This window comes from Marmota monax, unplaced genomic scaffold (assembly GCF_021218885.2).
Source record: "Marmota monax isolate L192 unplaced genomic scaffold, Marmota_monax_Labrador192_F-V1.1 WCK01_AAM20220418_F8-fsc00022, whole genome shotgun sequence".
In the NCBI taxonomy this organism is placed as follows: domain Eukaryota; kingdom Metazoa; phylum Chordata; class Mammalia; order Rodentia; family Sciuridae; genus Marmota; species Marmota monax.
This window is the reverse complement of record NW_026695215.1, coordinates 17696129-17709982: the sequence shown is the minus strand read 5'-3', so window position 1 is coordinate 17709982 and position 13854 is coordinate 17696129. Positions and strand designations below refer to the sequence as shown.

Sequence of the window (13854 nt, the reverse complement as noted above, 5' to 3'; positions counted from 1 at the left end):
CTCAGGAATGGACTTCCTCAAAAAGATTCTTTAAAGCACAAGAAGTAAAATCAAGAATCAATAAATGGGAGGGTATCAATCTAAAAAGCTTCTTCACAGCAAAGAATACAATTAAGAACATGAAAAGAGAGCCCATTCTGTAGAATGGGAGAAAATCTTTACCACCTGCACCTCAGATAGAGCATAAATCTCCAAGATATATAAAGAACTAAAAAACCAACACCAAAAACACAAATAACCCAATCAATAAATGGGCAAAGGAACTGAATAGAGACTTCCAGACCAAATACAAAGATCAACAAATATATTAAAAAAATGTTCAATATCTTTAGCAATTAGAGAAATACAAATTAAAACTACACTGAGATTCCATCTCACCACAGTCAGAATGGCAATCATCAAGATTACAGTAAACATAAATGTTGGTAAGGATGTGGGGAAAAAGGTACACTCATATATTGCTGGTAGGACTGCAAATTGGTGCAACCACTATGGAAAGCAGTATGGAGATTCCTCGGAAAACTTGGAATGGAACCACGATTTGACTCAGTTATCCCATTCCTCAATATATACCCAAAGGACTTACAATCAGCATACTACAATGACAAAGCCACATTAATGTTTATAGCAGCTCAATTCCCAAAAGCTATGTAACTTAGGTGCCCTTCAAAGGATGAATGAATAAAGAAAATGTGATATATATACACAATGAAATATTATTTAGCCATAAGAAGAATGGCTTTATAATTATGCCCTTAAATGGATGGGCCTGGAGACTATCATACTAAGTGAAATAAGCCAATTCCTAAAAACCAAAGGTTGAATGTTTCTCTGATATGCAGATGCTTACACACAATGGGGTGAGGGGGAGAATAATTCAGGGGATTAGACAAAGGGAAATGAAGAGAAGGGAGGGGGGATGAGAACAAGAAAGACAGTAGAATGAATCAGTCATAACTTTCCTATGTTCATATATGAATATACCACCAGCGAAACTCCACATATATACAACCACAAGAATGAGATCCTAATCAAAATAAGTTATACACCATGTATGGATGTCAAAACATACTCTGTCATGCATATCTATAGAACATTAATTTTATGTTACCACTTGTCTGAGGTATAGTGTTTTTTATAGATTTTGGTTTTGATTTAATGGTTTCTATCTACAAATCAGGTCATCTGCATTTGAATGCCTTTTTATTCTCTTATGTTCTTTTATCCGATTGTTTTGTTCTCTCCAAGACAGTGTTAAAACATAATGGAGCTGGGTACGGTGGTACATGCCTGTAATCCCAGTGGCTCAGGAGGCTGAGGCACCAGCTAAACCTCTCAGTGCTCTCTAAATAAAATACAAAATAGGGCTGGGGATGTGTCTCAGTGGTCAAGTGCCATGAATTCAATCCCTGGTACCAAAAAAAAAAAAAAAAAAAAAAACCATAATGGAAATAGTGGGTATCCTTTTCTTGCTCCTTGGTTTTGAAAGAAATGCTTAGCTAGCTATCCCATTAAGATGCTGGAGTGGGCTGGGGATGTGGCTCAAGCGGTAGCGCGCTCGCCTGGCATGTGTGCGGCCTGGGTTCGGTCCTCAGCACCACATACAAAGACGTTGTGTCCACTGAAAACTAAAAAATAAATATTAAAAAAATTCTCTCGCTCTCTTAAAAAAATTAAAAAAAAAAAAAGATGCTGGAGTTTGTTACAATTCCTGCCCCGACTCAGAAATGAATTCCAGAATTTTGTCAAGGGCCTTTTCATCATCTGTGTAGATCATTGTTTGTCCTTAGTGCTATTAACTTGTCCATTCTATAAACAGATTTCCTAATATTAAACCCACTTCTATTGATAAGATCAAATCACCTTAAAATTTACTATAGATTATTTCCTAATTTTTCTTTCTTTTTTAGTTGTAGATGGACACAATGCCTTTATTTTTGTGTGGTACTGAGGATTGAACTCAATGCCTCACACATGCTAGACAAGTGCTCTACCACTGAGCTACAACCCCAGCCTTTATTTCCTAATTTTTAAAGAACTTTTGTTTCAATATTCTCATGAGATTGATTTGTGGCTCTTTATTTACATACTCTTTCAGATTTGGCATTAATGACATATTTTTTATTTCATAAAAATAGCTCTTAAAACTTTCTTCATTTTTTTATATTTGGGAACAGACTTTTAGATTTAATAATTTCCTCCTGAAACCTTCTATATCAGGTAATTTTTTTTTTAATGGGGGTAAATCTAATAGCTTTCTGTGTGTCATGTATGGAGTTTGTTTCTCTCCACTTCTGCTATGGCATCTGTAAATTCCATTTTCCTTGGAATTAACCATCTATGTATCAAATTCATAACATTATACAGACTCATTTTATTCATTCTGAATATTTTTTCCTTTTTCTCATATTTGCATTTACTTGCTTTCCTGATTGGGTAAGCCAGAGGATGACTTTTTTCTTTTTTAGAACATTTATTAATTCTAATATGTTTTATATCTAAATAATTTTTGCTTTTACCTTGAAGAGTTTCTGGGGGGAGTACAGTATTCCCAATGCCTTAGGCATGCAATAAATTCTGGGCTTTCTTGCTAAAAAATGTTTTCTGGGAAAAACCACCAAATATCAGTTTTCATGGATTAAATCAGTGAATAGGAGAAATTTATACTTCCAAATACTTTACATAAATTAGAATCAACACATGGGAATTAAATACTCAACTCTAAAAATGCAGGGTATAGAAGGAAATAAAAATAAAAGCCCCAAAGTCCTAGACCTTTATCAAATCAAATGCTGACAAGATGGAAACCAGTTGCTACATTATTTTTCTAAATGTTCTCCTGGATTTGGGCTGCAGGGAATAATGAGATTCTGGAACAATCTTTGAATCCCATGATTCCTCATCCAAAAGCTAGGGTGACTCTCCTCAGGTGGCAAAGGCATTAAAGCCAAAGACAACACAAGTGTAGATTTTCCACATAGATTTTGAAAAATACTTTTAACACTAGTAATCCATTATGCAGCATAAAGGGCAGAATTGTGAACTTAGCCCTTGTTTATAATTATGCAAAAATGATCTGTGTATAGTTACTATAGTTATGTAAAAATTAAAGCTAAAATATGAGCATCAATAGGATTACTAATTTTGGCAATTAAGTATAATACTTTATGTTTATCCATGTTCAGTATTTATAATAATTTATTTCCTGAAATCTTATCTACCATCTTCAATTTAAATTTATATTTGACAGACATTAAGAACTGATTATGGGGGAAAATTATAATGAAAAGAAAGCATATATGATTATATATACAATAATGACATAACTTTGTAAAACAAAATATAAATAAATATGCTACAATTTACATTTCAAAACATTTACAGTAATAACTCCTTGAAGGCAAAAATCCCTGTTTTACTCATCTTTATAGCCCCAACTGACAGAAGAGTATTTAGCACAAAGTACACATGTAATAAGTATTTGATGGAAAAATGAAGTAAATGATGTCTTCAAAAAAGGGTAGTCGATCAAGTGAATATATGAAACTTTAATATGTTTATATTCAAAACATACAAAGGCCTTAAGACAAAGTCAATATCTAACTAAAATTCTCTTATGTAATTTCATTATTACAAAGTCTTTAATCAAAAATTCAACTCTAAAAATAGGGTCTCAAAAATTACACATCTACACGTAGTACTAAGTAAATTGTCTTATGCATCATCATCATCATCATCATCTATTGCAGCATAGATTGCCTGATTCCTCCTCTTAATCTTCTTTCTCTGTTCAGGTTCATGTTCATCACTCCGCCTCTTCAATGGCATCTCAGTTAAGTCCTTTTCATTCTCCAACTCCACGGCCTCATCAAGTTTCCCTTCTCTATCAGTTGGTGAACCTGATGTATCATCAGAAGATACAATCATGGAACCTGGCAAGATCCTGATATCAGAGAAGCTTGCAGAAAAGTCAGAACCTTGATTCGAAGAAGGTTCTATGGATGGTGTGTTCGAGTCGCTATGTGCACTTACAATATTATCATCATCTTCCTCCTCTTCATCTAACATTATTTCATCTGGATTGATAGAGGATAGGGCAGATGTATCTGTATTGTATTCACTCCGGTCCCCTCCAGAGTCATTACTCTCTACATCATCCTGCTCTTCATATTCACCACATAAATGATGTTCTTCCTTGGCCTTCTGGAGGCTGACGTTAATGTCTGTGATGCCAAGCTGGGCACAAAACTCAGTAGTCTGAGGATTGATCCTATGAACCAGCTGCATTTGTGTTTGTGGCTTGTTAGGGTCATAACAAGCAGCTGTTACACTAAAGTTACATGGAACTCTGAGATCATGATTCAGTTTTTCCAATACTTCCTTCATAGCTTCTTCTGTTGCACTATAGTCCCACCTACAAAAATCAGAACAATAGATTTTTACATTTTATCAACTTCACTCAACAAATGATAAACCTAACTATGGACTCCAGGTACAAGGATATAGAGTAAATAGCTATCAAATTCCATGTAGTAAAATTACAGTTAAATTAGCAAAGGATCACTTAGAAATAACAAACAACTCTTAGAAAAATCCTTAACTTGTAACTCAAAACAGTCACCATTATTTATTTATTAAAATATTTTTTTTAGTTGTAAATGAATCTTTTATTTAATTAATTTATTTATTTACATGTGGTGCTGAGGATTGAACCCAGAGCCTCACACTTGCCAGGCAAGTGCTCTAACACTGAGCCACAACTCCAGCCCCAGTTACCCTTACTTTTTAATGTGACTTCATTATAGTTTTATCCACAAATTTCACTTACAAATTTACTTGGGTTGATGTTCAATAGTCCATTTGCTTATCTCCCTTGGATGGAAAACTTGTAGTTTTCTAGACTATTATAGTCACTCAATTTTGCATTGTTCTTATACTTAATCAACAATGATTCCTGTGACTAAAAACAAAGGTGGGGCCCCATAGCCAGTGTCTACTGGGGCCAAAGGCTGCAGTAACCCAGTCAGTCCCAAGCTGGGAACCCCAGGTAAGTACTGTGCCTAAAAAAATATGTCACGTCACTGGGCAGGCAATTCACAGTAGGTTTGCCAAATACCCAGATTATAGCAAACTCTCTTATCCTGCTCCCTCCTCCCTTCTATAGATCAAACAAACACCTTGGGAACCCAAAACAAAACAAAGTTGAGAGAGACATAATTGTACATGCAAAAGAGAAGGAAGTCCTAAAGAGGTCAGACTTACTTTGTATGCAGACCATTATTTTCAGGCATATTCCATAGGCTTCCAGTCACATTAATAAGATTGTTAGTAGCCTTGAGAATAGTGAGCCATTCAATATCATACTCCAAGTAATCAGGAGCACTGGGGTCATGTTCTATTTCTAATACCTACAGAAAGAAATTGATATCTTTAGGTAATATTATGTATTTTTGGTAGTCCAAGAATTTGAATATTAAGAAAATTAATCTGTATTTGGGGTAAAATTGGGAGTTCATAACCAACTTGAATCTAATGTATGAAATATGATATGTGAAGAGCTTTATAATGTTTTGAACAACCAATAAAAAAAAAATTAAAAAAAAAAAAAAAAAAAAAAAAAGAAAATTAAAAAAGAATTTAAAACAACTTAATTGTAAATCAACCATTTAATTTTAAAACATCAATATAACTTAAATAGCCTTAAAGATTCTCAGAATATGCCAGGGCTGGTGGTGCACACCTGTAATCTCAGCAACTTTGGAGGCCGAGGCAGGGGACTGCAAGTTTGAGGCCATCCTTTGCATCCTAGGTATACCCTATATCAACATTTTAAAAAGATGGGGTGGGGGGAAAGGGCTGGGGATGTAGTTCACTGGTAAAGCACCCCTGGGTTCAACCCCTAGTACCCTTAAAAATTCTCTGATTGCTGGGGCAGCTCGGGAGGCTGAGACAGGAGGATTGCAAGTTCAAAGCCAGCCTCAGCAACAGCGAGGCATTAAGCAACTCAGTGAGACCCTATCCCTAAATTAAATACAAAATAGAGCTGGGGATGTGGCTCAGTGATTAAGTGCCCCTGAATTTAATCCCCGTACCAAAAAGAAAAAAAGAATTCTCTGATTATATAAATTACAAAGAGCACAAATAAATTCTGAAAGGAAAATTTAAAAAATGTTTTTAACTACTGAAAGTATAAAATATATTATAAAGCTACTTCATTTTCTTTTTACCTGAAGAAAGTCTCTGTGTGGTAAGCACTTGTCCAAGGCTAAAAATTTGGTTGCTTTGGCAGTCTGTCCTTTTTCTGCAGCCTAGATAATATGAACCATGATTTAAGAAAAAAAGTCCAAACATCACAGGTCAGTCATACATTGAATAAGACAGAAGAAATAATCTTTATTGCACATGCCTCTTGAGTTTTGTGTCAAAAGAATAACTGTTACTTTAAAAAAAAAAAAAAAGTTCTATATCTACTTGTACAAAGGCAGGCAAAGCACTTAAAGTCTCTGGGCCTCACTTTCCTTACAAATTTCAAAGCAAAAACTGAAGACGGTATTCATGTCAAATGAAAGCTTATAAAATATAAATCAAAGCATACACTACAAGGATAAAAGATAACTAAAGAGTGTAAACTAAACTGGCAGAACTAAAACTACCAAAGGTAGACGAACTGTATCCACAAAATAAAATACTAAGCACTAAAAAGGAATGAAATAGTAATACATGCTACATAAGTGACTCAAAAAATAAGCCAGGGAGAAAAACAGATGTCAAAACCTATTTATTTTAGGTTCCATTTACACAAACCATCTAGAAGAGGCAAACGAATTAGTCATTGCCTGGGGCTGAGAATGAGAATAAGGATTGACTACAAATAGCCACAAAGGATCTTTTGGGGCAATGAAACTTCAGTATCTGGCATCTGCAGAACTCTGGAAATTTACTTAAAAATCACTGAATTATGCATTTGAGATGTGTTAAAAATTATGTTTCAATGAAGTTTTTTTTTTTTTTTTCCAAAAGTGAACTGACAAAAGGAACCACAGAACAGAAACCACAAACATGAATGTCGTACTGGGAGAAGTACAAAAGTAACTCACTGAAACAAGGGACATGAAGGTTAAAAAAATAAAAACACAAGAAAGTAAGCTATTGTACATCTTGCTGATGACCAAGTACCAATTCTTTTCTGGGGAGGTACTGAAAAAGGAGAAAGAAGCAGAGATTAGAGGCAGATTTGGCAGCAAAGCAGTTCTGAGGAAAAGTGATCTTTGGTTTTGGTGAAGTGGCTAAAACAGAACAGCAAAGTCAGAGGAGGCTGAGGAACAAATAAAAAGGGATAAAACGTGGCATTAATGCAGGCTGACAACAGAAGATGAATGGGGAAAAAGCAGCACATCAGATGCTTCAATAAAAATTCAAGAGCCAAGAATGTTGCCAGTCCTAAGAAGCAGGAGAGAGTAGCACATTATGGAAAAGGACAGTGACATAAACAGGTGACTGGAACTGAGTGGCAGTGGCCTAAAGCTAAGTGGAAGAACTAACCTCTGCCCTTCTCTCAGTGAAACCTGGAGGTACTATTATATATTTCTGGTAGTCTATGAATTTTAGTATTACTTAAGAAAATTATTGTGAGAACAATAAGTCCACAACAGAAGCAGCCTTTGAAATGTTTTCAGATGAAATGACATTTTAGGGACATTGTTAAAGTGTACTTTTAACACAAAAAAAGTATTTGGTGAAGTAAATTTGGGAAGTACTACACATCACATTCCACTTGAGAAAGGCAATGCCCATTAGTGTATTAACAACTCCTGAAATTTCCATAGAAGACTTAAGAGCCTATTTATAAGTATTTATTCTCTACTTTCCATTAAACATCATCACCTTTGCAATTACCCAAAGAAAACTCAAGGAGTCTTCTTAGATTCTCTTCTGTCATGAAACCCTGATGATTCTGCTTCCTAACTCTCTCTAGAACCTGCTTCATTCTCTGTACTTTTTGTCTTAGACAGAACCCTCTCTTTTGCTAAAAGAGCCTCCTGTGTTTCCCATTTCATATTACTCCAATCCACACACAAAACTACTGCCAAACTAATCTTTCTAAAATGAACATGCAGTTTCATTGCTCCCCAACTTTCTATATCATCTTCTGCTTTAAACCCCAACTCTGTAGTCTGGTCCAGAAAGCAGTTAAGATTTTATTCCAGCTTCATCTGTCCCTGTGCCTCAGCCACAGGGACTACCTGCAGTTTCCCAAATGCTCTTAGAACTCTAGCCTTTGCACATGTTGGTTCCTCTTATTAAAATACTCTTAGAATCTATTTCTTCCTAGAACTTCCAAGACTCAGCTCAACCTTGGAAACCTCTCCCTCTTCAGTTCTGCCACATTCCCATCCCACCACAATCTGGTTTAGGCATTTCTGTAGCACTTTAGCACTTTGCAACCAATCTTACACTGTTTTGTAATTGCGTGCTTTGTCTCTTCCCCACACTTTTGTATTGAGCTACTCACAAGAGATGCATTACCTTTCATTTCTTTGTCTAACTAAAATAGGCCAACAGTGCCTATTTCATAGATGTTCAATAAGCATTTGCAAAAGGAAGGAATATATATTTTGATTTCTACCTGATGCTGCATCAAGGCTGCAAATTTCACGTGAAGGTGTGCAGAAAACCAGTAAGTAGGTTTTAGGTGCTCTAAAAGCTCCGAAGCAGCGGGACTTCCTAATGTGTTATTTTCCACTTCTTGTCGGAAAAAAGATTTGGTCTTAAGAAGTTGCTTCTTATTTCCATAATGATAAATACTTCTTGGCCAGTCATGAGATAAGAATATATCTATAGGCTGCTTCAGCTTTAAAAACAGAAGGACAAAAAGAAAAAAATTCTCAAAAACTAAAAACAACCCCTCCCTTCTTTCCACCAGCACACAACCACTCATGCATTTAAATATCTAGATGTATGTGTAATTCATTCTAGAGACAGTTTATTTAAAGAAGTAAAAAAAAAAAAAAAAAATGAGGTTCCTCATTCATCTAGGCAAAGAGGAACAGCTTTTTCTCTGCCTCAGAAATTACCCTATTTTCTGTTGTAAGGCAGAGCAGCAGAGACAGACTGATTAGACCGTCAATTAGGTGAAGTCTGTATCTGAAATATATGATAACCATAGTTCTTTTCTCCTTGGTAAAGAAATGACGATTTTGAAGATCCAGACAATTACGTTACATTAATGTAACTGATATAGCAATCCCAAAGGCTTATCAGAAGGGGGAATAGGGAAGTAGCTCAGCAGTAGAACACTTGCCTAGCATGCATGATCCCAGGATCAGAGTGGGGTGGGGGTTGGGGAAGAGTGGAAATCTAATGGGTTCATATGGCATACACAAAACTCTCTATTTACTAAATAAATTAATATTTAATATATAAATTGGCCAGCTGGTATCTTCATGAGGAGGACACAAAACACACTGCATACTTTACTTATCCCAGCACCTTCAAGTAATCTGAAATAAATTCTTGGAAAACTAAATTAAAACAACCAAAATAACTGGCCAACAATATAAAATGTAACCTTGATATGACCACCCACTGAATAACTAGTATGGATAATAGGCATAGTGAAACTTCAGGGAAGGGTAATGACTTTAAACCAGAAGTCTCAGTTGGGAAGTGATATCTAAGTTGGGTCTTAAAAGACTGGTAGGATTTAGACAGGTGAAAGGAAAAAGCCACCGAAGGGAACTGTATGAATGCCACATAAGGTGAGCGAGCAATCTTATGCCCCTGAGGAGGCTCTAGGGAGGGTGATGGAGCCTGAGCAGAATCAGGCAGGTGCTCCCACTGGACCACCTGGGAGGTCCTGGCAGGTACTCACCTGTCTGAGCCCTGGTTTCTCATACTTCAAGTGAGGGAATTGTAATAAGATCTGCCTTACAGGATTTGAGCTGATTACACAAAATAACTTGTACGAAAACTGCACAGCCCAATGTCAGCCACACAGGTTTTCAAACAAAAACTTAGTTTTATCTACTCTCCCATTAAGTCAACATTTTAATACCATCTTTACAACTTTCCCATATCCTCTATCATGTTTCCCATTATTTTCTCTTTGATACCATTATTTCATTACTATCACATAAAATGTTTAATTTTTTCTTCAAAGTATCACTAGAGTTTAATATGTATTCTTAGATTTACCCTAAGTATAATACCTGAAATCAGGAATCCATTTATAATTTATAATTACCAACCAAAATAAATTCTTAACAATTAAAAAAAACTTATTCATCTATGAACCTCCTACAAGCAATTTGAAATCCACCTTTTTGAAATATTGAATCAATTGTTCTCAAAAGTAGTATACCAATATAATCAAAATACATTTTGTTTCAAAATTAATTTTTTTCAATCTGCTATGATAGACTTTTGACATACCTGTTTTAATTTATAGACTTCAATATTTCTCACATGATATATACTTCTTATTGTAGATGGGTTATAAGGGGGGTACTCAAAATGACCTTAAAGAGAAATAAGCTTTATTATTGTAAATATCTTCCCAAGACTGGTTTCAATTTACACTAGCATGTGCTACAACTAGACAGCCTATTTTTGTACATCATGTCAATGGTTCAGAATCATGGAGAGCAGAGGGGTGGGGAGCAGATTTGTGATTTGACAGATTGAAGATTTAAGTTTTAACTGGCAACTTAACCCAAGAAATTTATGAAATAAATATGAATCCAAGCTGTTTCTCTAACTTTAAAAATCAAGGTCTAACTCTTTCAGATACAGTGGAATGACTGGTACTTTGTGGTATACTTACACAACAAAATATTATATACTAGTGAACCATGTAGTTATATATATGAATTCAGAGTTCAAAACATGTTAAACAAAGAAGCTAGTTGCAGAAAGCTACCAGCAATAAGATACATTTATACAAAGCTTAAAACACACTATATAATACATTGTTTAAAATTCTTATATGTGCGTCAGTAACATAAAATACTAAAGTGAATAATAAACATCAACCTGAGAATAGGAACTGCCTGGCAAGGAGAGGGAAGGAAGAAAAAGAGTGAAAATAGAGGATGGGAAAACAATGAACTTCAGTTCTATCTCTACTGTTTTATTTTTTAAAAATCAAAGTTAAAATGGCAAATACAAAGAAAACTAGATGGTGGATACACAGATATGATAGTGTGGTCTATATTTTCAAATATATAAAATATTTTATAATAGCTGGGTGTGGTGGCACATGCCTGAAATCCTAGCAGCTCAGGAGGCTGAGACAGGAGGACAGCAATTCAAAGCCAGACTCAGCAATGGTGAGGCACTAAGCAACTCAGTGAGACCCTGTCTCTAAATAAAATACAAAAAATAGAGCTGGGAAATGTGGCTCAGTGGTTGAGTGCCCCTGAGTTCAATTCCCAGCACCCTCCCAAAAAAAATTTATAATAAAAAGTTGAGAAAAAAAATCATTCGCAGAAAAAAATGTAAAGAATAAGTTAAACTACATATGTTGCTTGTTATTCTGAAGCACACAAGTTTTAAAATTTAAAAATAATTTCCAAAAACAGCAATACCTTTTCGATAGTCATGAGATTTAAAGATACCAGAGATTCCACCAATCCTTACACCTCGGTATTTTACCACACCAGCCAAACCTGAAAAATCATGCAATTAAATAAAGTTAGTATAGACAAAAGCAATTTCTTTACTAATAATAAATCATTTAGAGGCCTGAAATTCCATACAGTCCTAAAATTATTTGAAAATAAGTACCATGATGAAGTTATTCTTCTTACATAGTATATCAACAATATATAAGGTAAGACTAGGGTGAAAAGGCCTAGAAGCAAGTCAGCCAAGAGACTAAGTTCATTCTGGTCCATAGATGAAGTAGAGTGTTAAAAGGGAAACAGACATGATTTGGTAACTCACTGAACATAGTGATGAGGAAGAAGGGGGGAAACATAAGGAAAAATGTCCTATAATGGAATTATGCATTATACATCTGCAAGTCATCAGGTATAAGTACCTGAAGTTTTATATTTCAATCTCTAATACTGCAAATAATAATAACTACAAATAGTAAGGTCTCTGCAGTCTTATTAAATATCTCAAAACATTAGATGAAGCAAGGACATATTTTTGTGATTAACCATTTAGTAATTATTTTAACTAAATTTTCATGATTAACTATTTAAATTCAGAATATTCCCCCAAATACTATATACACTTCAAGATGCTGCCCTACTAATATAAATCCTAACAGGCTCTTCCATCCCATCAAACCAAAAAATTATACATGTACACATACCTAAATAATAAATGTTTGGTGCCACCCAGCCACCATAGGGTAACTCTTGCAAATGATTTGAGGCTTCATGGTTTCCGCCAATGAAGACTGTAAGAACTGGGGCCTTCTTCTCTCCAGAGTAATACCTAGAAAGAACATAAGGGTAAAGTTGTCAATTACTAAAACAGGCATAACAGAAAAGCAAAATAACGTTGCAAGGAAAAAAGTTAAGCTCATCATAAAAAGTTAAAAAGATCTTTGTAAACAATCCCAAGTATCCATCCTTGTCCTTAAGAATGAAGACCGAATTTAAGCAGGCCCACTTTCAGTGTCAGGTTCACGGCTATAACTCAAAGCTTCTAAAACCAGTACTAGCACACAGCAGGAGTCCAATAAAAACTCCTGGATCATTAAATGAACTAATTCCAGAGTCCTGTCAAGTATAAGATATTGAAACCTGTTGGCTTCTTCCTCCAGGTTTCCCCCTCAGGCTGCCTGGGAAACAGAACAGACAGATGTATACAGAAAAAGAAAACGGAAAAAAGGAAAGTGACATTTCCTAAGCGCCAGGTCTTAGGTTGAACAAAGACGGGAACCAAAGGAGAGAGCTTATCAGGGCAGCAGGGGATTCGAACCCAGTCCTGGGTCTCCGTCCTCTGCCGACCGGTCACACGCTCCGCACCGCCGGATCAGAGGCCCAGACCGCGCCCCTCACCTGTAGAAGGTCTGCATGTGGCGGTACTTGGGGGGCACAGCCATGCAGCGCAGGTCGGCCTCGTTGCGCACAGCCTGGAAGTCGCCACAGCACAGAAGGAGGTCCACGGGCCCAGGGCCACGCCGCTCGGCCAGTGCCAGCGTCTCGTAGATCTTGTCCAGCTCGCCATGGCAGCAGCCGGCCACAGCCACCCGCATCCTGCCGGTCTGGGGCGCTGAGCACCGCCCTCAGCACCGGAGACCGCCTGCGGCCGGGCCCGACAGCGCGCAACTCGAAGCAGCGCTCTGCTCCCGCCAACTTGCACTGAGCCGCCGCCGCGTTTGACTCCGGCAAATATAATCTGCTTCCGGTTCCCAAATCTCGCGAGAGAGGGATCGGGAAGGGCACCGCTGACACCAGGATCTCGGGGAACTCTCCAGTCGAATTGGGCTGAGCGTGTTTTCGCGAGTCCTACCAGTCTGAAGGGATGATAAAATTTAGAACCAGTAGAGTAAATAAAATCCTCTGAGGTAGGAATTTAGGTAGGAATGAAACCAAGCCAAACCAGCAAGAGCGACTGGCGAATTCCCTAGGACGAAACTTCTCCCAGCAATGACAGTTGCCTGATAGTGAATTACAAATTAATCAAGAGATTTTTAAAGGACATTCAAAAATAATAATTTTAAGTGGAATTTAAAAACTGAGGATTTAAAAATTACCCCACAAAGAGTTTCTAAAATTATGATGTGTGTGTGTGTGTGTGTGTGTAAGAGGACTGAGAATTTTGCCTTTTGCTACCAAATAGTTGTTTGCCTAATTAGGATGCAAGCTTAATGAAAGCAGAGGAGTGTCTTGAAAA

The 13854-nt window shown here is 36.4% G+C and overlaps 1 protein-coding gene across 1 annotated transcript; it reads right to left on the bottom strand.

Moving 5' to 3' along the window:
• Positions 1 to 3533: 3533 nt before the first annotated feature.
• On the bottom strand, positions 3534 to 13350 carry Dbr1 (debranching RNA lariats 1). The gene is made up of 8 exons (XM_046431940.2): positions 13017 to 13350; positions 12323 to 12447; positions 11586 to 11666; positions 10432 to 10517; positions 8627 to 8851; positions 6228 to 6308; positions 5263 to 5408; positions 3534 to 4414 (listed from the first exon to the last, which is right to left on the bottom strand). The coding sequence occupies exons 1-8, from the start codon at positions 13211 to 13213 to the stop codon at positions 3715 to 3717; spliced, it is 1641 nt and encodes a 546-aa protein (XP_046287896.1). The 5' UTR covers positions 13214 to 13350; the 3' UTR covers positions 3534 to 3714.
• Between the last annotated feature and the right edge of the window lie 504 nt (positions 13351 to 13854).

Excerpts from the sequence above, each read along its gene's own strand:
- Dbr1 (XM_046431940.2), bottom strand. The coding sequence starts at position 13,213 with ATGCGGGTGGCTGTGGCCGGCTGCTGCCATGGCGAGCTGGACAAGATC. Across the intron at positions 12,448-13,016 it reads CACATGCAGACCTTCTACAG|GTATTACTCTGGAGAGAAGA; the intron begins GTGAGGGGCGCG and ends TGTTCTTTCTAG. Across the intron at positions 5,409-6,227 it reads CACACAGAGACTTTCTTCAG|GTATTAGAAATAGAACATGA; the intron begins GTAAAAAGAAAA and ends TTCTTTCTGTAG.